Below are 24567 nucleotides of genomic sequence, written 5' to 3' on the forward strand. Positions count from 1 at the left end.
AGCCGGGCTTGCTCAGGGCAAGGATCTTCTATGTGACAAGGAAAGCTTCCGTCGGTGCGTCAGCTGGCGCCATGCGTGGGGAGGATCTGGAGCAAATCTTCCCGATGCGGGATGACCTCTTGCCGGAAATTTTGGAGGTACGCTGTCTGATGATTGAGGAAATCCGATCCTTTGCATATCGGGCGAAGGCCAAGATCGCCGCACCTGCGACGGTATCAACTGCACAGATTGCCACGGATCTGTGTTCGCCGGGGAAACCAGAGGTAACTCCGGATTTGGTGGCGGCCCAGCCGTCGACCATTAGCGCAACAAATCAGGGGGACGCTGTTGCGAAACCGGATCTGCGTGATGTGGAAATCAACAAGATGCTAGGGGCTGATATCGCTGCACTGATGCTGGTTCCCGTTAGGGAGACAGGATCTGCGCCGGTGAATCTGCCACGATGGCCTATGTATTGGAGGAGCGGGAGTGCCACCAGCGCCATCTCTCATCCCTGCCAACACCACCAGACGCCAAAGCGAACCTCTGTGGGAGGCACCCGATCCCCCGTGGCCGAGAGAGATGGCGGAACCAAGCAAGAAGACGAGGGAGAGCCAGGGAAGTGTGGCGGGAGGAGGTGCGTCCGAGTATGCCCGGCCGCATGGAAAGGCCCCCATCGTGGAGGAGACACAAGTGCAGTTTGGGGTGGTCACGGCCAACCCTAAGGACCTGACGCCGGAACGACGCCCGCAGGCGGCGAGCCCGGTGAAGGTGCTCGTGGTGGACTTCGAGAAGCTCCAGCTCAACATGGCAAGCAAGTGGGTTGTGGTGAGAAGGTTCGTCACGACAAGCACGTTCAGCTCCACCCGCCTGTTCCAGCGAATGCGGGAGATATGGCAGCTCCGGGCCCGTATGGAGTGCATGGAGCTAGGCGATGGGTGCTTCCTGATTGAGTTCGAGCACGAGGGCGACTACCTGCACGTCCTGGCCGGAGGGCCGTGGACACACATTGGTGATGTCCTGCTCGTGGCGGCCTACGACGGCATGTCGTCAGCGACAACGATGAAGATCAACACAATGCCGGTATGGGTGAGGATCTATGATCTCCCCGTGCCGATGATGAATGAAGCTGCTGGGAGAGAGATCGGCGAGCTGTTGGCCCCCGTCTGAATGGTGCATACGAACAACCGCGGCAAGGTGTGGGGCGAATTCCTCCGGGTCAGGATCGAGCATGACATCACCAAGCCCGTCGAACCCTATGTCTACATCCAAGATAGCGCGGGCAAGGAGACACTGAGGTATGAGGTCAAGTATGAGCGTATGCCGTGCTTTTGCTTTTATTGTGGCATTGTTGGGCATGAGACGAGGTCATGCCTGATCCCGGAAGAACAGAAAAAGGTCTGTTTTTGTGTCGACCAGATTGCATCCCCGTTCAAGAAATTCGACAGACGCAGCTACTACCACCCCAGCGAGCAGCTCAAGGCGAAGAAGCAGCTCTACTTCACCCCCCCCCCCCGCGGCAGGCTCGATCTGGCGACAAGCAGCAAGGGCGTGCGGGGTTTCGCAAAGCAGGCGACCTCCGCACGTAGCAGCAGCCGGAAGGCGGCCACTTTGGAGGAACATACTCCCTCCGCTCCGGTGGTGCAGACGGTGAAGCAGGTGGCAGCAGCGCTTGGAGGCACGGCGGCTGATGGAATACGGATTGGCGACGCCCCCGCTGCAGCGCAGATCGCTGCGCAGCCACCCCCTGGGTCTGTGTTGCCGGTGACTACAGCCGGGGCGACACGGACAAAGGGATGGAGGAGGCTGCAGCAGGAGCTTCGGAAGACGAAGATGGCCAAGTCAAGGAAGCAGATTTCACTGCTGGAGAAAAGGGGTGGAGGGGACATCCATGCTGCACAGGCGGGGAAGACTGAGGGCCTGAAGAATGCAAGAGCTGACGAGAAGATGGAGGTGACAAGTGCGCAGAAGGACGCGGGAGGAGGCGGAGAAAAGGTGGCAACCAGCCCTGGGGCCGCTGGTGAACTGACGGGCGCGATGGAGCACGCCCGTCAGGAGAAATGAATCTCCTGTGTTGGAACTGCCGGGGCCTTGGCCAACCCCGGACGGTTCATGAGCTGCAACGCTTGGTCAGAGTGCGTCAACCAAAGATAGTGTTTGTGTCAGAAACCAGAAATCGGCAGCAGTTTGTGGAGAACCTGAGATGGAGGCTGGGTTTGAAGCATGTTGTCACGGTGGCAGAGAATGGTAAAGGAGGGGGGCTTGCTTTGTTTTGGGATGAAAATGTCCAAGTTGATTTGCTTTTGCTTAATAGTCGTTTTATCGATGTAATAATTAGTGATCCAAATGGAATAAAATGGAGATGCACTTTCGTGTATGGGGAGCCTCGTGCGCACCTTCGGCACCACATGTGGGAGATGCTGAGGCAGCTCAAACCACTTAGGTCTGAACCATGGATGGTGGTGGGAGACTTCAATGAAGCAATGTGGCAACAAGAGCACTTGTCAAGGACTAGAAGGGGGGAGAAACAAATGTCTGAATTCAGGGAAGTCTTGTCTCATTGTGATCTGCATGATATGGGGTACGAGGGAGCTTCATGGACTTATGACAATAAGCAGGCGGGTGAAAAGAACATTCGGGTCAGGCTGGATAGGGCAGTTGCAACACTGGATTGGTCAACAATCTTTCCTATGTGTAAGGTAAGACATGTGGTCACCCCCAGGTCTGATCATTGCCCACTGCTAATCTCGCTGACAGAAGCTCCAACAAGACGACCAAATATTCAAAGATATGAAATGTACTGGGAGCGTGAGGATAGATTGGGTGAAGAGGTTGAGATTGCGTGGAAGGGCCACAGCTTGGGAGGCGATCTGGGCACGGTCGCAACGGGGCTGGGAGGTGTGATGAAATCACTGCAGAAATGGAGCCAGTCAACCATTGGCTCTATTGGAAAGAGCATTGAGAAAACAGAAGATGATGGCCTCTCTGGCGCACCGAAGGGATTCTGAGGGAAGAAGATTGTACTAGAAAATTTCTAGGCAGGTAGATGAACTGCTGGAAAAGGACGAGGTTAAATGGCATCAAAGGTCACGTGTGGATTGGATCAGGGCAGGCGATAGGAACACGTCTTTCTTCCATCAAAAAGCCACTTGGAGAGTGAAGAAGAATAACATTTCGAAGCTGCAGCTGGCAGATGGTACCATCACGGAGGACCTGACTGCCATTCAAACCACTGCAACTGACTTCTTTCGTGAGCTGTACAATAGAGATGATTCCGTGGCACCGAATATGCTTCTGGATTGTATTCAGCCCAAGTTTGATGCTGCTGTGAATGAGGCCCTTTGCAAAGAATTCTCAGACGACGAGATTGGGGACGCTTTCTTTCAAATGGGCCCCTTGAAGGCACCCGGGCCGGACGGGTTTCCAGCCAGGTTTTTTCAGCGCAATTGGGTTGTGGTTAAGAAAGATATTGTTGCTGCCGTTAGAATGTTTTTTGTGACACGGACGATGCCGGAGGGAGTAAATGACACGGTAATCGTTCTTATCCCCAAAGTAAAGAACCCTACTTGTCTAAAGGACTTCCGCCCCATTAGTCTGTGCAATATTATTTACAAAATTGTTGCAAAATGCTTGGTGAATCGGATCAGACCGCTCCTAAATGAGGTGATTTCAGAGATGCAAAGCGCCTTTGTGCCGGGGAGAATGATTACGGACAATGCGATAATTGCCTTTGAGTGCATTCATGCTTTGCAGCAAAACTCCGCGAGTGGTAGATTCTGTGCTTACAAGTTGGATTTAACAAAAGCTTACGATCAGGTTGACTGGAGGTTTCTGGAGTCTGCTCTCTTGAAATATGGTTTATGTACAAAGTGGGTGAATTGGATCATGGAGTGTGTCACTTCGGTCAGATATGCTGTGAGAGTTAACGGGGCTATTCTTGAACAATTTCGGCCATCAAGAGGGCTTCGACAGGGCGATCCACTATCGCCGTTCCTTTTTCTTTTCGTGGCCGATGGCCTCTCCTGTCTGTTTGCAAAAGAAATTCAGGCGGCATCCTTGAGAGAACGGAAACTGCCAAGAGGATCCCCAGGTATTTCACATCTACTCTTTGCAGATGACAGCCTGGTTTTCTTTGAGGCTAATGCTGAGCAGGCGACGGTGGTGAAAAGAGTGTTGTATCAGTATGAACAATGCACGGGCCAACTTCTTAGCCCGTCCAAATGCTCATTGCTGCTTGGGAAACAGTGCTCTGATGACAATGCGGAGGCTGTGACAAACATCTTAGCCGTTACTAACGCTACCTTTGATGAGAAGTACCTGGGCTTACCAATTCCGGAGGGTCGCATGAAGGGAGAACAATTCCAATCAATAAAGGAGAAAACCAGCAAGCGACTTAACGATTGGTCTGAGAAATATCTGTCGGCGGGGGGAAAGAGGTGCTCATAAAATCGGTGATCCAGGCGCTGCCAACTTACACTATGAGTGTGTTTAAATTTACAAAAACTCTGTGCAATGATCTGGAACAGATTAGTAGAAGCTTCTGGTGGGGGGAGGAACATGATCGACGCAAAGTTCATTGGTTGGCATGGGAGAAGATGATCAAACCAAAATCGAAGGGGGGAATTGGCTTCAGAGATCTTGCACGCTTCAATCAGGCACTGCTTGCAAAAGAAGCATGTCGTCTGCTAGACTCCCCCGATAGTCTTTGTGCAAAACTAATTAAATCACGCTACTACCCAAATGGGAACCTGCTTGACACTGCGTTTATAAAGTTGTCGTCACCGGTGTGGCAAGGGATTGTGCATGGTCTGGAGCTCCTGAAAAAGGGATATATCTGGAGAATTGGGGACGATACTTCTGTCGATATTTGGCGTCACAACTGGTTACCAAGAGGCAGGATGCGTGTCACTGGGAGGGTGGGTAGATCTCGACTCCGGCAAGTTTGTGACCTGATTGATCAAGATACCAAAACCTGGAAGGAGGATCTGGTTAGGGAGATTTTCTTCCCCCACGACGCCGATGAGATTTTAAGGATCAAGCTCCCGAGGCACGCGGAAAAGGATTTCGTTGCCTAGTTCCCGGAAAAGAGTGGCATTTTCAGCGTCAGAAGCGCATACAGGCTTGCCCTAGATGAGACTGATGATGATGCGGTGGGCTGCTCTACCTTCAATTCTGACGGTGATAGGCCACTTTGGAACCTGATCTGGAAGGCAAATGTCCCACCAAAGGTGAGAGTTTTCACTTGGAAACTATCGACTGATTCGCTTGCAGTGCAGGAACTGCGTAGCATGCGTATCAAGAAATCTCTGGGTACGTGTGCAATCTTTGGTGTGGAGAATGAAAGTAGCTACCATGCGGTTATGTCCTGTACTAAGGCTAGGGCTCTGAGAGAAAGGATGAGAACAGAATGGGCGCTTCCAAGTGAAAAGGATCTTCGATACAGTGGCATGAATTGGGTGCTGATCCTGCTGGACGCTGTCGATCCAAAGACCAGACAACAGCTAATGTTACTGTGGTGGCGTGCCTGGCACCTAAGAAATAATGCCATCTTCGGCGACGGGAAGGCGAGTGTGGAAGCCTCTGCACACTTCATCTCCAACTATGCGACTGCTATGGACAATATACATGGAAGCGATGAAATCATCGCTCAGTGCTTCCAGGAATTTTCTGGATCAAAAGAGCAGACAGGGAGCTATGTGGGGACTGTCTCTGAACATCACGGCCATCAGCGTCTACCTGCAACTGGGGTGTCCAAGTTTTGGGCTAGCAACCGCCTGATACTGGATGGGTCAAGGTTAATGTTGATGCAGGCTTTATTGCTGAAACCGGGGCGTCAAGCTGGGGCGCGGTTATGCACTCTAACATTGGCCAAGTGCTTTCATCCGCCCGGGGACAGACTTCCATTTGCTCGTCAGCTGCAGAAGCAGAAGCTATGGCTTGTCTGTCAAGCCTTGATATACTTTGCAATGATGCCAACCTGAAGGTTATCTTAGAGCGTGATTGCCAGGCAGTGGTCACTGGTTTGAAGGCGCGGCACCGTGATCGAACGCCGCTGTGCTTCCTGTTGATTGACATAAAGCATAAGCTCGAGATGTTTTCCGATTTCAGGGTTCAGAAGGTGGCTAGACAGGCAAATGTTTTAGCACATAATCTTGCCCAGATGGGCAGGGATGGGGGCTCAGGTTTTCTGCTAAATTCTGTACCGGTTGCTATGTTCAGCGATCGGGCGAATCCTTGTAATAGACAGCCTGTGATAATGCAATAGAAAGATTTTCTCCTTTCAATTTTTTTTGTCAAATATGAATATATTTATATTTTAAAAAGTATAGATAATATTTCGACAAGTAGTAGATTAGTTTACAAACTCGAGATAACTCGGATCGGGCGTGCTGCACTGCAGAGTGTTGCGCGTTATCCCACTCTCTGCAGGCCACAGCCCACAGCTGCCTAACACTTTGCGGGGCTTGTGCTGAACTAGAGAACAAGATGTGCACAAAGCACGACGCGTGATAGCAGGTGCGCACATCACGCCGTAGTAGGTACGGCACGTCGCCGGACGGACGGACATATGCGACTATGCGAGTTCACGGCACGGGACGATCGACCTGGATGTTATTTTAACTAATCTCGCTGAGCAAACAAAGAACTCGTACGGGGAAATGTGTAGTTCTAGCATTTGGATCTTTGCTTGCGAGATCGGGGGGGTTGGATCGACGCGCGCGTGGGCGTGGCCTCTCGCTGCATGCAGCAGGGATGCAGTCGCCAAAGCTGCGAAGGCACGTGCGTGTTCTGCCGCCGTCTGTTGGTTAATCAATGCCCTGGTTCATGTTCTTAAACAGGAAGAAAGAACATGAACCTAAATGCAGATTTGTACTCGTACTTACAAGAGAATGGAAAAGAGTATTCCTCGTTACTAAATACTACTTGTCGTGGTTTAGTACAATTAACAAGAGCAAGTAAGGAAGAAAGGAAATGAAGAAACGGAGCAAGTTCTCTTCAGAACAGAGCCACGCAAGGTGAGTAGACAGTTAGACACTACTACTCCGAGAAGTTAATTTGCTGCGCCGCCCCCGAACCGCCGACCTGCCGTGACATGCATGCATACACATTGTATTATTCCTTGCGCGGTAGCATTGCTGACGAGGTGCATGAATCAACTTGCGCTGGCCGATCGATCTTTCATGGGGTGTCGGTACATTGAAACCATTGAAACGGGGAGAGGAGTGCGTGTGGCCTGTGCTCACAACCAATTTTAGCTTACAAATAAAACTCCACTGAAAGTTCCGGATGATCAGTCGGAAGTTCCGCATATTTTTTAAAGAGTAACAGAGAGCACCCGGAGGTTCACCCAGAGGTTCAGTCGGAAGTTTCGCATATTTCTGGAAGAGTAACAGAGAGCCCAGAGGTGGAGATTCGGTTGGAAGTTCCGGTGCTGGGAACCGAAGTTAAAAATAGAGAGAAATAGTCATTAAGATCTACTCGGATGGAAAAGTCATAAACATGAAAGTTCTTCGTTTTTTCGAGACGAATAACTTTGCTTTTGAAATCGTCGCGATCCGTGGTCGTTTACTACCTCAAAACTGGATCGGAAGGTGTAACCAGATTTTGGACCGAACAGTTTTGGAAAGTTCGGGTCCAACCGTCCGAATTAGACTCAAATTAGGGTTTTGGACGTGGATCCAAATCCTTTTCTTGCACAGGAGGTCCAACCACCCTTTATATACATGATGGGTGACGGCCGATTGAAACAACACACACAATCGCAAAAACCAATCTACAAACCTATCCCATCCTATTCTCTACTTCTCGTTCATCGTCGTTTTTCAAACCGGAGAGGTTCGATCCACGAAGTCCTAAGGGCAGGCGAACTGACCTAGGGCAGCCCATTGCCGCCGTGCGTCCAGACGGGGTCTCTCCCGGGCATGTGGTGTTTCGGGTTTCAAAAGATCCCGCCGGCTTTCTTGCGTATTGCGCTTCCGACGAGACTCTTCCGACGACGTGTTTTGAGTATCGCGCTCGACGTCGGAGGTACACGTGACGTGTTGGTGTGCGAAGGCACTGCCAGCACTTCGCAACGAAGGGTACAGTGGGCGTGGCTGCTGCGTCAACTCAAAACCGCGTCGCCGTGCTGCCACTGGGACCGTGTGCTATTGCCGGCATAATTGCGCATGGATATGGGCCTGTCTCTTTTTTTTTGGAAACTGTATAGGCCTCTTTGTTTGATGGGCTAAGCAGCAGGGACAATTCAAGCAGGCCCGTACGTAACCTAGCAAAGCAATAAAGAGAAAAATAAATGGAAAAAATATATATGTGGCTGCTGGGATTCGAGCCCAGGTCTCCACGGCCACAACGTGGAATTCTCACCACTAAACTACAGCCACAACTTTTGTTCTTTTCCGGACTTAAATATTGTCCTACTCAACAGAGAATCCTAAACACCAGCTGCTCGGTTCATCTGGATCCTTTGAAACTCCCTGCGATCTCAAATCTAGGAAAGTATTTCTCGACCTATTTGATCATCAACACTTAGACTTACGCATATGCTTGTCTGGTGAGCTTGCTTTGCAATTTTGCATTCCTTTTTGTGGCAGTTTGTGCTTTGGTTAGTTGGAACTTGAAATGCGGTCTCTCTCAGTCTCAGGGGATCAATTCAGACCACAGGCCTAACTAAAGCCGTCGTCGGTTTGTGGCCAGGTAGCTCATCTCCACTGCCATCGCCCATTCGTACCGATAAAAAAAGGAAAGCCGACGCAGCCTCCAACAGAGAGATCAGCATTTGCTCTCTTTCGAAACCCAATGTTCATTCAAAGCAAGGTTTCTAATCAGACACGAAAAGATAACCAGAATACGGTGATCTGATCAAAGCTCTCGACAACACGTCATCGGCGCATAAACAAATGTGGAACGAGAAAGCGATCTGACTGAATTCTTTACGGCGCTCGGCTCGGCAGGTGTCACGCGGGACACGAGTGGATGATGATGCACATGACATGATTCTACTCCCTCCGTCTCTAAATAAGTGATGTGTATTTTAATATATTTTTATACAAATCAACATCACTTATTTCCGGACGGAGGGAGTACCTTCTTTTAAATGCCACACATCGCACTGATTGGTACTGCTAGCTAATACTTGGTCGGTGACACGCAAGATAAACTCGTTTATTTTCAGATAATGGTTATCAGTGACCCAAGTTAAACTAAGCTAAAGTGTGCTTTTAAACGTAGGGGAGAGCCTCGCAATGCCCAACTCCTCCGTCCAGTCCAGTCCATTTCGACACTCAATCAGCAGAGCAATCGCTGTCCGGTGGTCGTCTCGTCCCTTCGCGTAGGAGAGCACTTCATAATTGGGGGCCTCATTTCCTATCCTGATGGAGGGTGACGAGCAGAGCAGTTAGTAGCTATCATATACTCTATGTTATGCAAATGTGTGTGTGTGTCATCTTCCAACGACCGGATAGACCAGAAAGGGCTAAGTGCTTTTGCTTCTGGGTTGTATAAATAGAGACTAGCTAGGCCAAGTGGTGGCATCAGGGCTCATCGATCGTGTGCTTCTGTTGTTCTCGTTTCTCAACATCCAGGTAGCCCTGCCATTTCTTTTTGTTCTCAGTGTGGTGTTCTCTTTCCCGTCAGTTTCTATTCTCAAATTGTGGGCATATCTCTCTGTTCTCAAATCTTTGTCATCGCTGGTCATGCTAGTGTCGGATTATCTGGGCACTGTGTATTCTGGCATCACTCCTAGTCTCGAGCTGCTGATCTTAGCCGTCGCAGAACCATGTTGTTTGGTCATGCCGCCCTTTGAAGCTAATCGAATGGTCTCGAGAATGTGCTAAGAACAAACAAAGAGAGAAAAATCTGTACTATTCTATTTAGCTTAAGGAAAAAAAATGTAAACAGGTTCTCGGTTCTCCAAATTTAAGCGCTCCCGTGCTAACGGGTTCTATCTCCTTTGCCGTTTGCAGAGTTTCAGACAAGTAGCTAACGAACCTGACAACCCGTGGGGATGGAATCCTACAATTCTGAAGCCAAGTTTGATTGTCTGCTATTTGGTTAGTAATTGACTACTCCTGGTTGGAAGTTTCAACTGAACTCCTGGTTGTACTTTTTTTTCTTCTGTTTTGTTGCTTAACTACTTCTCCCTATGCTGAACTCAGATATGGATGACACTCTCTACCCATTGAGCTTAGGAATCAACCTAGCCTGCCGCAAGAACATACAAGGTTATTAACTAAATTTTACGCCTGTCTTCAGATTTCATGCTGCAAAATCTTTTTTGTTCTCATACTTGTTGGCATTTGCCAAACTGCAGACTACATGGTGAACAAGCTTGGGATCGAAGAGAGCCTGGTTCCGAAGATGTGCCTGGACTTGTACAAGGAATATGGAACTACCATGGCCGGTCTGAAGGTACAGTTGTAGCCCCCAGCACTACTCTTACATTGCCACCACAGCTGCTTCTGGCAACTCCATTTCTTTTGCCCTACATATGTATCTGAATTTTCTTTTCCATTGTCGTGTTTCTGTACCAGCTTTTAGGCTACGGTTTCGACTACGATGAATTCCACGCTTGCGTCCATGGCACTTTACCATATGAGAAGCTGAAGCCTGATCCCGTCCTGAGGAACCTACTGCTTTCATTACCACAGAGGAAACTAGTAAGCTCTATCCTTCCTTGCATCCAATTCTGAATTCTGCCTGGCATTTCTTACTGCATCAACCAACAAAAGTCCGGGTCAGAGATAGCACAGTCGATTATTACCTGCACTGCACCGGAATACTGGATGGAGAATTGCTCAGCAGTGATTAAAAAGAAAAAGAAAAACCTGTGTTGCTGGGCTGCAGATATTCACCAACTCTGACAGAGCACACGCGGCCAGAGTCCTGGAGAAGATGGGGCTGGAGGGGTGCTTCGAGGGGATCATCTGCTTCGAGACCCTGAACCCGTCTGCTGCTGGCCCAGCAGCCTGTGACGAGGCGGCCAGGGTGCTGTGCAAGCCGTCGCTGGAGTCCATGGAGGCCGTCGTGGAAATCGCCAAACTGGACCCCAAGAAGACGGTGTTCTTCGACGACAGCGCGCGCAACATCGCGTCGGGAAAAGCCGCCGGGTTCCACACCGTCATCGTAATGATCAAGCTTCCCACTGCATTATAGCTAAGATTAGTCCAGCAATCTTGTAATTGATAGTTTGATCTAACAGGGCGATGATTGATGCAAATATGCAATGCAGGTGGGAAGCTCGGCGTTGGTGGCGGGCGCGGACGTGGCGCTGGAGAGCATCCACAACATCAGGGAGGCACTGCCGGACCTCTGGGAGCCCACGGCGGAGCAACAAGCCGAACTTCGCTCCGCCGCCATGGAGACCCCCGTGCTCGCCTGAGAGCCGCACGGCCATGGCTCTTCCGCCGTTCATCTGCTACTGCTAGTCGTGAACCCTCGATGTCATGAATTATCGATGTGATTATGTGTTGTACTTACTACGTAGGGCAACGATATTGTGAATGAATGAAACGTACCTTAACAATAACCAATAATCCAAATCGTAACAACAAACATTTGATCTCGTCTAAAAAAAATCATTTGATCTCAACGAATTCGTGGGCTTGAAAGCGGCCCAGCTAAACTTAGATTAGGCCCATTTATCGGGGTCTCCAACTCTCCATGCACCACACGATCCCACCACGGCACCACCACATAGCGCTCTCTCCTCTAAAGGCCCTAAAAAAATCTCTCGAGAAAAAAAAAACACAGATCGGAAACCACAGCCGCCTCCACCGTCCGCCGCCGTCGTCTTTTGCCCCTGCCCCTGCCCCTGCCCCTGCCGCCATGGGACGAGGCCGCAACCGCAAGCCGCGGAACTTCGCCACATTCCGCCTCTGCCCGCGCCCCGGCGCCGCCGACGCCTCCGACCGCGTCTTCGTCCGCGTCGACGACAACCCCTACTACATCCCCGGCTTCGCTGACGACGACGACGTCGACAACGATGACTCCTCTTCCGCCGCCGCCGCCGCCGCCGGACTCCACGACGAAGACGACGACAGGAGCCCCTCGTCCCCCGCAGGAGGCGAACTCCCCGAGCACGTCCGCCGCGAGATCGTGGAGCTCGGCCTCCCCGACGACGGCTACAACTACCTGTCCCACATCCGCGAGATCCGCCCGTCGTTCTCCTCCTCCGGAGGCGGCGGCTCCTCCGCGGCCTTCCTCCCCGCCCGCCGCTGTCCCCGCCCCGCGCGATTCGGTCCCCCGCTGGACGTCAAAGTGCGTCGCCATTCACATCAATCCGAACCCAACCCAACCCTGCCTGCCGCCGCATCGCTTCATCCGTTCGTCCAGGTGTCTAATCCTTCCTGGTGCGCTTATACTGTGCAGGCTTACGATGCGCGCCCTGATGTTGGGGTTGGTCCCGATGAGGTCGTCGCGGTGACTCGGGTCGAGGAGGCCATCATCGACGCGGATGTCGCCGCGCTGCTCGAGGAGGGCGACGTGCTGCCACCAGCGGACCCGGAGGAGGATGAGGGTTTCGAGGAGGATTTTATTATCGTGGCGGATCAGCCCGAGGAGGAAGAAGAGATGGATTTGGAGGAGGATTTTGTTATCCTTGCAAACCAGATCCAGATTGATGTGGAGGGCTTGCAGGATGCTTGGAGCAAGGATGGAGTTCCTCGGCTGCCTGATGAGCAGGTTCGAATGGTGAGGTTGCTCTAACTCACATTGTGATTCCAGAAAAAAAAAGATGGACCGTTGCCATCGTGCATGTTTTTAGTACTAACAGTTTTAATTCGTCATTGTCGATATTGATGAACTTGTTGAGGTAAGAAACAATTGCTAAAACTTTAGACTAGGATTTATGTTAAAATTTTGGATGAGAAATGGAGTGGAAATGCCAGGCTACCTCAGCAAGTCTCTGTGGATCAAGAAACTTTATTGTGGTCAAAGCAAAGGCCACCAGTAGATTGAGGTTGGGGTGTGAAGCTATTTTGTTATACTCTCTCCGGCCGGAATTACTTGTCGAAATATTACATGTATCTAGACGCTTTTTACACATAGATACATCCGTATTTAGGCAAATTTGAGACAAGTAATACCGGTCGGAGGGAGTAGTAGTTTTCTGGGTGATTGTAAGGTGGGGGAGTAAACATATAAAACATTTAACAGATGGAAGGATTGTAAGCGACAATTTCAGGGCAGCTTGCCAGACTTCAACAGTTTAACCCTATTTGAACATGAACTCCCATTTTCTTTAACTGAGGTGGAATGATGTTTGCTTGCCCCGACTTACATAAACATCGTTCCGAGTTTACAACTAACATGGTGACAGTTCATGCACTTGAAGCCATTGACTCCTTTAATTGTGGCACTACTTTTCTACTGCATTAAAATTCCATGTGCAATCTGCTAACCTGTTTTTTTTTTCAGGTTTGGAAAGCTGTTATGGGAGGAGGAACACAGAAGGTTTGGAAAGCCGTTACAGGATCCTCCTCAGTACGCCTTGTGTAAGTTTTGCAAACTGATTCTTGGTGTACTGTACAGCTATTCAATCATATAATTTCCAATCTGACTAATATTAAGCCAAATGTTCCTCATTTATAAATTATTATTTCCTAACAGATAAGGTGTTGGGTAATCTCCATTTCGTACTGTACAGCTCAATTCCTAAGGTTACCATTCGAAACTCGTACTGTATGTTATACAAAAATTACGGTCATCTTATTGTGCTACACTAAGTTTTTTCAGTGAATGGCCTGTTGCAGATATCTCTGTCTTCTTTGCGTTCATATTCTTGCTGTTCAACATTGAAGTTAGGTAGCACAATGATGAGCAAACAGTCCAAGGCATTGTAACGAGAACGGTGTAATTTCAGACGAATGGCGCTGACAAATATTATTCACCGAGCTCTTGTAATTTTGCCTTTGTTTGCTGCACTAGCATACTATTAAGGATAGGTTCTTATGTTTTCAGACATCATGATTGCCAAGTTTGGAATGAGCATACTAGCACGTATCTGAATTGTCGTATTTCTGCGCTGAAGAACTTTTTGATCATCTGGTAACAAAGTTATCATTGGCAGTGTTCAGTGCAATGCAGGCTATGAATACTATTCAGGTTACCGGTACTTGGTTATGCTTACCGGTACTTCGTCATTCTGGTTTCTATTGAACTAAGGTACTGTCACTTGTTATCGAGCTCCGATCATTCGGGGAAGATGATGTTCCTACTGCTTGATGATAACTAATAATGTCCTCATCATCTGGTGAAGATGAGATGACACTGTTCCGGACTGTTCCGGGACACGATCTGATGCAATGATGCAGCCTGCTTTTTGAGCCAGTTAATACCGCTTTATCCATCACAGGGGGTTTGGGACCGGATCCTTTGCCTGGCTTTTAGTTCTCGTGTAGTAGAGTTATGCGTTCTCTTGACATTCAAAACTGTTCATAGCAGCTGCTAAGAGCTACCTTCAAGCAAGGTGCTTAAGACAGCGCTACAAAATTAAACCGGTTTATTCTCAAGCACCGGTGCTTATTTCTATACTAGAGGTGCCTAATTAAACACATGTCTTATAGAACACAAGCACCGGTAGTGCTTAGACAGAACCCTTTTTTTTTGTGCAAGCACCTCCCTAGCCCTAGGCACCTTGTATTGAACATGCTCTAAATGCCTCTTTGGTGGAGCTCAGTAACTCTGAAAACCTGAAACTTCAGACCGACTAAGCTGCTCAAATGTAGTAGTTTCAGGTTTCAACATTCGTACAGATTGCACAAGTAACTTCCCTGGTTATGCAGAAATTGGACAGCACGAAGTATGGCTTCCAGATCTAGTGAAAGACACGCTTGGTTAGTTATAGCTCTATCCTCCTCTTAGTCTTAGTTGATTAGAAGCCAAGTAACTGAATTGTTTGCAAGTTATTCAATATCGACCTGCGGGGAATGTCGATTTAAGAGGCACATGACACGTTTACTTTTTTTGAATGTCACTTTATTTTTATTTGAAAAAGAATATCCCTCCGATTTCTATTAAGAGAAAAACCATAGCAGTTCTTACATGAGCTTTTGCCGTGTCATTGTTTGAGTACATGTTCACACTCAAATGCACCAAACGTTCTGGATTTAGGGAGCTAAAGTTTGCAAAGAATTACTACCTTAGAACCAAGATTACCATATCAGGGCAAGCAGACATGGCCAAAGAACAGTAAAAGCGAGGTGTCTAGGGCTAGAATGATGTGGAATGAATGACACAACAGCCAGTTGGCCACACAGTTCTCTCTTTACACAATCATGTATACCAATACCCCAAAAGGGCAGATCGAACTATACGTTGAGATTTCCTCCAATGGAAAGCACACTTTTCATACAACCAACCAACCTTTCGGAAGAAACAGAGGGTGTCTCCCAATCCTATGGCATGCCACAGGGACTCTTGTCACCAGGTCCTGGAACCTGAACACATACATATCCATGAAACACAAGTTTAGCAATGTCAAACATAATGTATGCATTTCTTCTACTAGAAGAACACGGAGAGAAGAAAACAGGAGGGAGGTCTTACAGGCTCTACGAAGAACAGCACCACCCCCTGCCACTGTTTGCTTCTTTGGGAGCATCAGTCTGCAGCACCACAGCTTTGCCGTTGCTTAGTGACTGCAGATCGCTTCTCTTCTGCTCTTGACATTGGAATACTTTCCTGCTTAGTATGCTGTAGATCTCCTTAACTACGGTTTGAAAAGCTGCTTTCACATTGGATGAGTCCAAGGCTGAGGTTTCCATGAAGAAGAGGCCCTGAGCCTCGGCCAGGGCTTTGCCTTCAGCGGTGCTCACCTCCCGTGCATGCTTGAGATCAGTTTTGTTGCCGATGAGAATTGTGACAACATTCATGTCAGAGTGGGCTGTTCAGTGGTTAATAGGTGTGAGACACAGATGACAAAGCTAAGAAGAAATCCAACCGAAGTCATTTAACTATAAGACAACCAACCCAAGATATTGTTACAAAACGATTTCTAAAGAATTGAAGTAAAGTACTGGTTCTTACTGTGAAGTTCATTAAGCCATCGACCAACACTGTCAAATGTCTGGCGTCTGGTAATATCATAAACTAGAAGAGCTCCAACAGCTCCCCTGTAATAAGCAGATGTGACTGCTCTGAAACGTTCTTGTCCTGCTGTGTCCCATATCTGAGCTTTAATTTCCTTTCCATCAATTACCAACTTCTGGGTCTGAAACTCTACTCCTATAGTGGATTTAGAATTTGGAAAGAACTCGTTCCTAGCAAATCTTGCTAGCAAATTAGATTTACCGACAGAAGAGTCACCAAGCAGAACAATTTTGAACAGATAGTCCTGGCTTTGCTCCTCGTCTCCACCATAAGCCATTGTGCAACAACTCTCTAGAAGCAGCTGCCTTTCTAGTGCTTCAGAAGATTACACTAAACCTGCCAAGTTTACAGAGTTACAGATTTCAATTAGCATTGTAATAAGATGGGTAGAAAATGCAAGGAAGTTAAGCCACAATAAAAGACTAAAAAACATTAAATTTATGTAACAGCAAATTCATTAATACAGGAAGCAGTTTTAGAGCATAATATACATGACAACAAACTGGCTAGCTTTTCTGCCACTTTAACAAGTCGATGCAGTGAAAAATTAAGCTATCATTGCTAAGAAAGACACATGTTTCATTAACATTAGTAAGTCAGGTGTCAAGATTTGCTACAGTAGACTATATTCATTTTCATCATTCTAAGTTCAAGAGATCTCCAGAAGTTGCTGGCATTGGAAAATAGACTAGTGCATACTCAAGAAGAGAGGCATTTATAAAGTGCAATGAGAACTCAGGAGTCAGGAAGTGAAAATACATAAATGAGTAGTTGTTGGAAAGAGTAAAATGACATACTGAACCACGGGCGGAGGACCCAGTAGGGCAAGGTAGGGCGCCCGCCCTACCTTGATTTTGCCTCTGTTACGAATTGGGGAAGATTATGAAACGGGGATCTAAAGGGGGGAATCCGTTCGTGGTGTGATGGGAGGAGAAACGGTCGGGAGCGAGAGAATCGAAGGGGAGATCAAGCTGCGGTGGAGGCGCTCGAGCGAGGAGGAAGACGAAGGGGGCTCGGGCGCTCGGCAGCGGGATGAGTGGCGGCGCTCGCGCAGTCGCGCGAGGAGGAAGAAGATGCACGGAGCGAGGGGGCTGTGGGGGTCGGCAAGGAGATGGGGAGAGGGGGTACAGTCTTTTCTTTTTTGAAGAGAAGGAGACGTGTATAGCTATAGGTGGCCATCGGGTCGGCCTGGCTCGGGCACCAGCCGGTCTAAGCTTAAACCGGTCCAGTCTCATGCACGGCACCGTATAGCTGGACCAACTACTCAAGTAGTAAATGAGAATAACACGATTACTATTAATGTTAGATGTATATTTATTTGGTCCTTTATAATTTGTATTTGCGTATCTGTATAAAATAAATATGCAAAATTTTAACTAATTTAACTCTGAATCATTAGAGGCAGCGATGGCGATGATTTGCATTTTTTTACGTGGTCCGAGAAAGACGTTGCAGGAGGCAGTGATGACGGGTCAATTGTTGCCTACATCTGTGGCCAATCTTCGACGACGACACCCGTGTGAGGTGGTGTCTGTACCGTTCCAACGTAACTTTGCGCAGTCGACGAGGATATAACATGCAAAGACCGGTTCTCCGAGAAACGCAACTTCCGCACTCTTAGTTATTTTGAATATCTACTTTTGATGTCCATGTATTATTGTTCATTGATGTCTTAATTGTCATACCTTTACTCGTATTTCTTACTTAATGAAAATCGATAAGAAATTATATTACTTAATGACAATAAATATGATAGCCAGTTGTGCCAGATCTGGCCACCCACGCCGTGCTCGAGCTCGATCTCCGTGCCAGACGAGGGGGGGGGGGAGGCAAAGGGGCGAGGAAGACGCGGTCGTCGCGTTGGGGGCAGGAGGGTACTGGTGCTCTGGCGGGCGAGGGATGCGAGCCGGCGGTGGCATCGGCTGCGGAGGAGGCAGGGTTGTCTTGTTGCAGGCCAGGGGTCTTTATGAAAAGGGACAAAAAAGCGAAGGGAGGGAGAGAGATTGCGAAGGAAAGAACTTGAAACCTATGTAAAGAGAACGGGACACTCCTCGAAGCTAATTCTTCTATACATTATTATAAATTCATCTCATTCCTTTATGAGGTATTGTGTTTAATTTTTTTTTGGTACCAAGATAAAGAGCATACATGTTTAGAGAGGTTTTCAATTTTGTTAGTGCATGCCAAATTTAAAGTACTTGCAATTAGTAATAAAATTTCCGAACGGTAACATGAATTAGTTGCACTTAATGTAAATTTAGAACCCAATTTTGAAATGAGATTGATAAACTTGATAGAGGGAGTAGTAAAATTAGATCGATTGCGGTCGTGGAGGTTTCTTTGATACTTTCATGGGTTCAATTCAGGAGGTTTATTAGTTATACAAGATAATAATAAGATAGGTTAGTGGATTGGAACGTGTGATGAAACATGAAACATTATTAATGTGGTTTTCTATATGTAAAACTAGAGACAAAATCTAGGAACTAAGTATAGGCATATAAATCGTGGATGCTACTTTTTTTTGTTCATAAATAGTTTCGATGCAGCTTTTGTAAAACACGATTCGATGAGTTATCATTTTAATTACTATAAAGCTGGACATTGTACATTTCCTGTTATTGGAATAGGTTCATGAATAGAAAACATGCGCTATATTATTAGACAAAACTAACAAGGTTGATGACATAACGTAATAGAATGACAAGGCAAAGAATTATCAGTCAGATTTCCCAAACGTTGATGTTACAAGCACGCTTTAGGCCATGTTAAAATTATATAAAGAAAATGGAATGGACCAAACACAAGTAACTGTGAGGAGGACATATCATGGGAAAACGAAATACGACAGGAAACAGAAAATCTCAAGCAGATTGATTTGAATTTTAATCTCAAAAGGACAACGAGTTGTACTCAGATCTAGAAAGCCCGGAAAACCACCACGAATCGATAGATCTATGCACCGGCGCGTTCTGAATTTACAAAGGCAAATGTAGATGGACTAATTAGTTGATGAGTGTTGGTTCGAACCTCGAAAACCAATGTCTAAATGTTGTGTATGGGACAGAGATTGCATGAGACACAAAGTCACGATGCAGTGAAGTGGAAAAGGTAACACACATGAGAGGCTCAGCATGATCAACATTTTGAGGATGAGCATATCAAGTGCACCAAGAACTTCCACAGGCAATATAGCCAGTTTGATTTGAGCTAATTTGGTATAGTTCAAGACCGATTTGTCCTTTTTTTTATTCCATTGGTTGAATTTAGTTGAAGTTCTACGTAACAGTTTTAGTTGAATTTAGTTTTATAATGGTTGGTGAGTACTTTCTATGATCTAACGGTTGAATTTAGTTGAAGTTGTACGTAACAGTTTTAGTTGAATTTAGTTTTATAATGGTTGGCAAGTAGTTCCTATAATGCTTTGTTACTTTCCAGTACTTCCTATGCCCAGCCAATTCACTTTGAGTATGTTAAACTTCAAAAATTTCTAAAAGAAAATTTATTTTTTTGAGGGCAAGAGAACGCGCAACTTCCTTGCTGTATTTATGATCTCCAAGAATTCAAAGCATCCGTAGCACGCCCCAGTGAAGAATTCCCCACCTTCTTCCATTACTAAAGAACTTTGTCCTGGTGGTTTGTTTCGGACCGGCAATGCCATATACGAGCATACAGAAATTGTTGCACGAACAGATGATGGACCATAATAAAAGGCCGCCGCCCGCCGTAGCCAGGTACCAATTGCCCCAAACTGGACAGCAACACCACGCTATGTAGTGATACGCACCAAGTACTACGTGTAAAATGGGAAGGAGTAAAATCACAGCCTCGATTACAAACATCTATTACACGCAAGTTACTTCAAGTGATTTTTCAAGGTGCACTGGGTAAATGCAACTATAGGTTTTAAACTTCCAAAATTCGAAACAAAATTGCAATGTAAAAGTTCGATTCTTTTATAACTTTTTTGTGAATTTATAGACACAAAATGGCTCAATTTTTGGGCCCCGTGTAGAAACAGCAAGATTCAGTATTGAATTTGTGTCTTTCTTGTTCGATGTTCTTCCCACTAAAACGTACAAGCATCTGGTACTGAATTACTGTTCAGCACCTGGCACACAAGAGGTCGTTCTACTTCTAGCACAATTTAATCACTCTGATTCGAACACTTTGACCCCATATTTCAGACGGAAACGAGCGTCGATTACTGCAGGTATAAAACCATTCCGCTCAGGCAAAGGACACCGACAGATCGATGACTGCAGTAAAACGACACCGCAAACGCAAACTCCTCCGGGTGGATGGATGGAACATGGAAGGAAGGAAGCGAACAAAAGGGTAGCTGGCAATGGCCCGGAGCAAGCAAAGTACCTAGGATTGGTTCCTGTCCCTGCCGGACTGCCGTGCCGGGGCTGCTGCTGGGACTGACGGCAAGCAACCCCACGACAGCACGGTACGTACGCGTGGTCCACGGAAGACGGAACCCAATCAATTCCTTGCTTCTCCGCGCCCGTCTTCTCCTTTTTCCTTTCATCTTTCCTTTATAAACAAGGTATTTCGGCTGTAAGCCTTTGTTTTTCTTCTTCGTGGGACGTGGGAGATGGTTCTCACGTTTGCATTGATCTCCTTTTCTGAAATTTCTTCGTTTCGGGCAATCTCTCAATCTCTCATGAAATTCGAACGGCAGCATGAGAAGAAAAAGAAAAAAAAATATGGCACTAGTAACATGCTGTGAAATCACTGCAATGAATGAAGGACTCTACAGACGCTTGCTCGTTGGTGGTAGCTGTTTACCTAGGCACGTGGACTGCATCTATTCTGCATGCACAGCACAGTGCGCGACAGAGCTGAGGCTGAGGCGCTGAGGCGCTGAGCTAGACGGTGCATGGCTGTGGTGAGGCTCTGAACTTTGAGTGTGCAATGCAACCGCCCACGTGTTGCTTCCACGTCACCTGACACCTTCTGCCTTCCTCTGTGGTCTCTGCCGCCGCTGCTGCTCGTGCCATCAGATCACTCTCGCCAGCTTCGTTCATGATGGTCTTCGCCAGAAAAATAAAAAAAACTTCGTTCATGATGGGCCTACAACAAAGACCTCGTATTGATGGGCCGTAATGGGCTGGGCCGGTTCGCATACTCGTCGTCGTGCAGAACAGGAGACCTTCGCGTCCCCGCGACCGCGAGCTTTTCGCGGTTCGGGAGCGGAACAGGCGACCCGATCGATCTCTTCCGTGGCGTGGCATCTCCCCCTTCCCCCTAACACTAGCCGTGTTTCCCCTTCCTTTCCCTCGCCATGACGCGCGCCGCTTCCTTCTCCCATCGCTCTCGGCGGCAGCAGCAGAATCTAGGCAACCGCCGCGTCCACGGCTCCCGACCGAGATGCGCCGCAGGTAAAGCGCGAGCCGTCTCACTCGCGCGTGTTTTTTTCCCTCGGTTTCTCCGTCGATACTTGGTGATTTGATTTGGGCGTGTGTGGAGTAGTTCCGAGGGGGCGGCGGCGGCGGCGGTTTCAGGCGCGCCGGGTTCTCTCCGCGAAGGATCGCGGCTGCAGAGCGCGGAAGGAGACGGGCGCGCAGCTGTGCGGGTGACGACTCGGCCTCCGCCACCTCCGGATTCATCGGCGGCGCCTGAGGTGAGATCGGAGAGTCTGGCGGCATCGGCGGTGAGTTTGCCGGCATCGGTGTCGACTGAGGTGAGGGCGGTGAGTTTGGCTGCATCGGCGGCGCTGCCTAATTTGAGAGCGGAGAGTTTGCCGGCGACTGCGGACCCGGGGCCGAGGCCGTGGTCGTGGTCGGGGATCCCGTGGATGAGGCTTCTGATCGGAGGCATGCTTCTGGTGGCACTCGGCTACGTCTTCTACAAATGGGGGCTCCCCATTTTATCGGAGAAGGTTCGTGAACTCTGCAGTCTGTACTATTATTCCACTATACACGTTCTATGGATTCGATGTGACATTCAGTAATTTCGCCCCTGATTGACATTATGACATATGATAATCTGTCGCAGAGAATATCTGCTGACAAGATGTGTCACTGATCTTTTTAGTACTGTCTATGAGCAGTCCATGTGGCAAGTATTCAACTAATCCATCTGAATAAACTCGATCCCAAATCCATTAGCACATGGCATTTGATTTCCCACACTAGAGATGCCACTGTATTTGATTTTTCTGTGTGTTCATGCTCCCTGCTCTAATCTTTTACTCAGTTATATGTATGTTGGCATCTTAAATCCTTTTGCACGCAATGATCGATGTTGCATTGTAGGTGCTCTTGCCGATCATGCGATGGGAGGCAACATCTTTCGGGCGCCCTGTGTTGGCCATAGTTCTGGTTGTTTCTCTGTCTGTCTTCCCTACAGTATTCCTGCCTTCTACTCCATCTATGTGGCTGACAGGAATGATATTCGGCTACGGTTTTGGCTTCTTGATCATCATGGTTGGCACTGCTATTGGCATGTCGATACCGTATTTGATCGGCTCCTTGTTCCTTCACCGTTTCCATGTAAAATTCATTGTCTCGATTTACTTAATCATGAGATGTGTGCCTATGATGATGTGTCCTGAGTTCTAGTCTGCATATCTTTAGAACATCTGTTTCTGAACATGCAGGGATGGTTAGAGAGGAGATGGCCTCAGCAGATAGCTCTGATTAAGCTGGCTGGCCAAGGGGGTTGGTTCCAACAGTTCCGGGTGGTCGTCTTGTTAAGAATCTCGCCATTCCCGTATGCACTGTTAAATTATGCTGCAACTATCACCCAGATGAAGTTCACCCCTTACATATGTGGTTCAGTTGTTGGAATGGTCCCTGACGCATTCGTCAACATCTACAGGTATGATTCTTTTTTTTTTTTTTGCGGGTGATCTACAGGTACTTGGAGATCTAGGCACCAGTATATCGGAGTACTTGTTTGTGTTATATATTAGCATACAAATAACAGCTACAATGATATGGCAGCTGTACATCCTAACCAGTAACTACCATCATCTTCCTAAGCTGTACTTTTTTTATGCAGTGGCCGGCTGATACTCACACTGGCAGACCTGAAGTATGACAGGCGTCGAATGACAACAGTGGAGATAATATACAACGTTTTCTCTGCCATTGTTGCCGTTGGTATAGGAGTTGGCTTTACGTTCTATGCGAGAAGAGCCTTGGATGGAATACAAAGCGCCGAAGCCGCACGACGACATGAACCTGTTGCCGTCCCTACCACTGGCTCTGCATCTGTACCCAGAAATCGGAATGGAGGTTCAAGCTCCGTACCAGCAGATGTTGTATAAGTGGCGTGCAGGGTGCAGATGTTGTATAAGAAGACTTGCAAGTGCTTGAAAGATCCGGCTAGGATTTACAGAAAAGGTCTGCACCCTGCAGCACTGGTGTTGGGGCCAACGTGAACGATCAAGGCTTCTTCAGTTCTTCTAACTTGGAAACGCATATGAATAGACGGAAGTAGAAAAAAAGAGAGAAAGGTGAAGCATAGGCTGCGTTTGGTATCATGGTGGATTTCATAAGCAATTGTTTATTCTTTTTGTAGATACAACAATTAGTTAGAACAATCTCTTTTTAGACATAACAGAAAAATCTCATTTGAATTACTAGTAAAGATTCTGCTGACTAGATAGCTAGATCCCACGGTTGATCGCAGTTCTGGACGCCCTGCTACTGGTTCAACAATATATCGTCTCTTTGTTTTTTGTGGGACGAGAAGCAAGTTCCATTTCAGACTCCAGAGTTGGTTCAGCGCTTCTCATCTTCCATCCAGTGTTATGGTCCTCTACTCCACCAAATTTGTGGCTTGCTATCAGAGTACCATGTGCAAGTGCAACCACTGTTTCTTAGTCATCGATCAGACACACCCTGCCAGCCACGTCAAAGAACTTTAAAGATCTCAGACGTATGTACGGCAAGGGTATATCTTCATATTTCTTTTTTTCTGTTGTTCCAAAAAACGAATCGCAAGTTGCCTCAATTAACGTACGAAAAGGCACTCCTGGCCAGTACAGCGACATTGTTGCAAGACCCATGTGCATGGATGACTCCATCGACAGGCCAGACAATGGCCGCAAGATTACAATGCAGGTAGGCATATGATCGATCGATTAGTTGGTAGTACGAGACTTCCCACTGTAGCTGGATTGTTATCAGCTCATCAGCTACGACGATCAGCACGGGGACCCGGAGCCGGAGGAGAGGCTCCTGTCGAGGTAGAAGGACCGCAGCCTGGCGGTCCGGCTGCTGCCGCTGCTGCTGGGGGAGTGGGACAGCACGGGGAGCCCCCACTGCGAGGAGAACACGATGCCAGCGGCAGCCGGGCACTCCGCCGCCATCACCGCCGCGGTCGCGATCCGCCGCACCAGCTCCGCCAGCAGCGCCGCCGCCCGCCGCGCCGGGGCCAGCAGCACCAGCCGCATCAACAGCCTCGCCACTCTCCTCCGCGGCGCCGCCGCCGCCATCCGGAACGACAGCACCGCCTTCTTCTTCCTCCGCAGCCGCAGCGGACCAC

The 24567-nt window shown here is 48.0% G+C and overlaps 4 protein-coding genes and 1 non-coding gene across 6 annotated transcripts; 3 read left to right on the forward strand and 2 right to left on the reverse strand.

The window, feature by feature from the left end:
- Positions 1–8288: 8288 nt before the first annotated feature.
- TRNAH-GUG lies at positions 8289–8360 on the reverse strand. Its single transcript has one exon. It is a non-coding gene; the product is annotated as a tRNA-His (tRNA).
- Positions 8361–9398: 1038 nt separating this feature from the next.
- On the forward strand, positions 9399–11503 carry LOC100827747 (uncharacterized protein C24B11.05). The gene is made up of 7 exons (XM_003562565.4): positions 9399–9560; positions 9942–10028; positions 10134–10199; positions 10289–10386; positions 10509–10634; positions 10822–11100; positions 11207–11503. Exons 2-7 carry the CDS (start codon positions 9983–9985, stop codon positions 11354–11356), a joined length of 765 nt encoding a protein of 254 aa, XP_003562613.1. The 5' UTR covers positions 9399–9560; positions 9942–9982; the 3' UTR covers positions 11357–11503.
- Positions 11504–11679: 176 nt separating this feature from the next.
- Positions 11680–14050, forward strand: LOC100828059. Of its 2 annotated transcripts, none has more exons than XM_010236769.3 (5): positions 11680–12234; positions 12346–12666; positions 13393–13469; positions 13585–13634; positions 13711–14050. In XM_010236769.3, exons 1-4 carry the CDS (start codon positions 11803–11805, stop codon positions 13586–13588), a joined length of 834 nt encoding a protein of 277 aa, XP_010235071.3. In that variant the 5' UTR covers positions 11680–11802; the 3' UTR covers positions 13589–13634; positions 13711–14050. The 2 variants fall into 2 exon arrangements, with proteins under 2 accessions (XP_010235071.3, XP_003562614.3); XM_003562566.4 differs by having other exon boundaries at positions 11687–12234; positions 13728–14050.
- A 1042-nt stretch (positions 14051–15092) lies between these two features.
- On the reverse strand, positions 15093–16922 carry LOC100828361 (ras-related protein RABA5a). The gene is made up of 4 exons (XM_003562567.4): positions 16863–16922; positions 16003–16401; positions 15523–15859; positions 15093–15413 (listed from the first exon to the last, which is right to left on the reverse strand). Exons 2-3 carry the CDS (start codon positions 16340–16342, stop codon positions 15528–15530), a joined length of 672 nt encoding a protein of 223 aa, XP_003562615.1. The 5' UTR covers positions 16343–16401; positions 16863–16922; the 3' UTR covers positions 15093–15413; positions 15523–15527.
- A 4382-nt stretch (positions 16923–21304) lies between these two features.
- Positions 21305–23681, forward strand: LOC100823210. Its single transcript, XM_010231299.3, has 5 exons — positions 21305–21452; positions 21544–21952; positions 22329–22565; positions 22673–22893; positions 23077–23681. Exons 1-5 carry the CDS (start codon positions 21442–21444, stop codon positions 23342–23344), a joined length of 1146 nt encoding a protein of 381 aa, XP_010229601.1. The 5' UTR covers positions 21305–21441; the 3' UTR covers positions 23345–23681.
- The last annotated feature ends 886 nt before the right edge of the window (positions 23682–24567 follow it).

Source organism: Brachypodium distachyon, chromosome 1 (genome assembly GCF_000005505.3).
Source record: "Brachypodium distachyon strain Bd21 chromosome 1, Brachypodium_distachyon_v3.0, whole genome shotgun sequence".
Classification (NCBI taxonomy): domain Eukaryota; kingdom Viridiplantae; phylum Streptophyta; class Magnoliopsida; order Poales; family Poaceae; genus Brachypodium; species Brachypodium distachyon.

What these genes read in the sequence shown, in the direction of transcription:
- LOC100828361 (XM_003562567.4), bottom strand. Translation starts at nt 16,342, where the DNA reads ATGGCTTATGGTGGAGACGAGGAGCAAAGCCAGGACTATCTGTTCAAA. An exon ending in ATGGCTTAATGAACTTCACA is followed by an intron (nt 15,860 to 16,002) that starts GTAAGAACCAGT and finishes ACCACTGAACAG; the next exon opens with CCCACTCTGACATGAATGTT.
- LOC100828059 (XM_010236769.3), top strand. Translation starts at nt 11,803, where the DNA reads ATGGGACGAGGCCGCAACCGCAAGCCGCGGAACTTCGCCACATTCCGC. An exon ending in GTCCCCCGCTGGACGTCAAA is followed by an intron (nt 12,235 to 12,345) that starts GTGCGTCGCCAT and finishes TATACTGTGCAG; the next exon opens with GCTTACGATGCGCGCCCTGA. An exon ending in CTGATGAGCAGGTTCGAATG is followed by an intron (nt 12,667 to 13,392) that starts GTGAGGTTGCTC and finishes TTTTTTTTTCAG; the next exon opens with GTTTGGAAAGCTGTTATGGG.
- LOC100823210 (XM_010231299.3), top strand. An exon ending in TGTTCCTTCACCGTTTCCAT is followed by an intron (nt 22,566 to 22,672) that starts GTAAAATTCATT and finishes CTGAACATGCAG; the next exon opens with GGATGGTTAGAGAGGAGATG. An exon ending in GCATTCGTCAACATCTACAG is followed by an intron (nt 22,894 to 23,076) that starts GTATGATTCTTT and finishes TTTTTTATGCAG; the next exon opens with TGGCCGGCTGATACTCACAC.
- LOC100827747 (XM_003562565.4), top strand. Translation starts at nt 9,983, where the DNA reads ATGGAATCCTACAATTCTGAAGCCAAGTTTGATTGTCTGCTATTTG. An exon ending in CATTACCACAGAGGAAACTA is followed by an intron (nt 10,635 to 10,821) that starts GTAAGCTCTATC and finishes GCTGGGCTGCAG; the next exon opens with ATATTCACCAACTCTGACAG. An exon ending in CCGGGTTCCACACCGTCATC is followed by an intron (nt 11,101 to 11,206) that starts GTAATGATCAAG and finishes TATGCAATGCAG; the next exon opens with GTGGGAAGCTCGGCGTTGGT.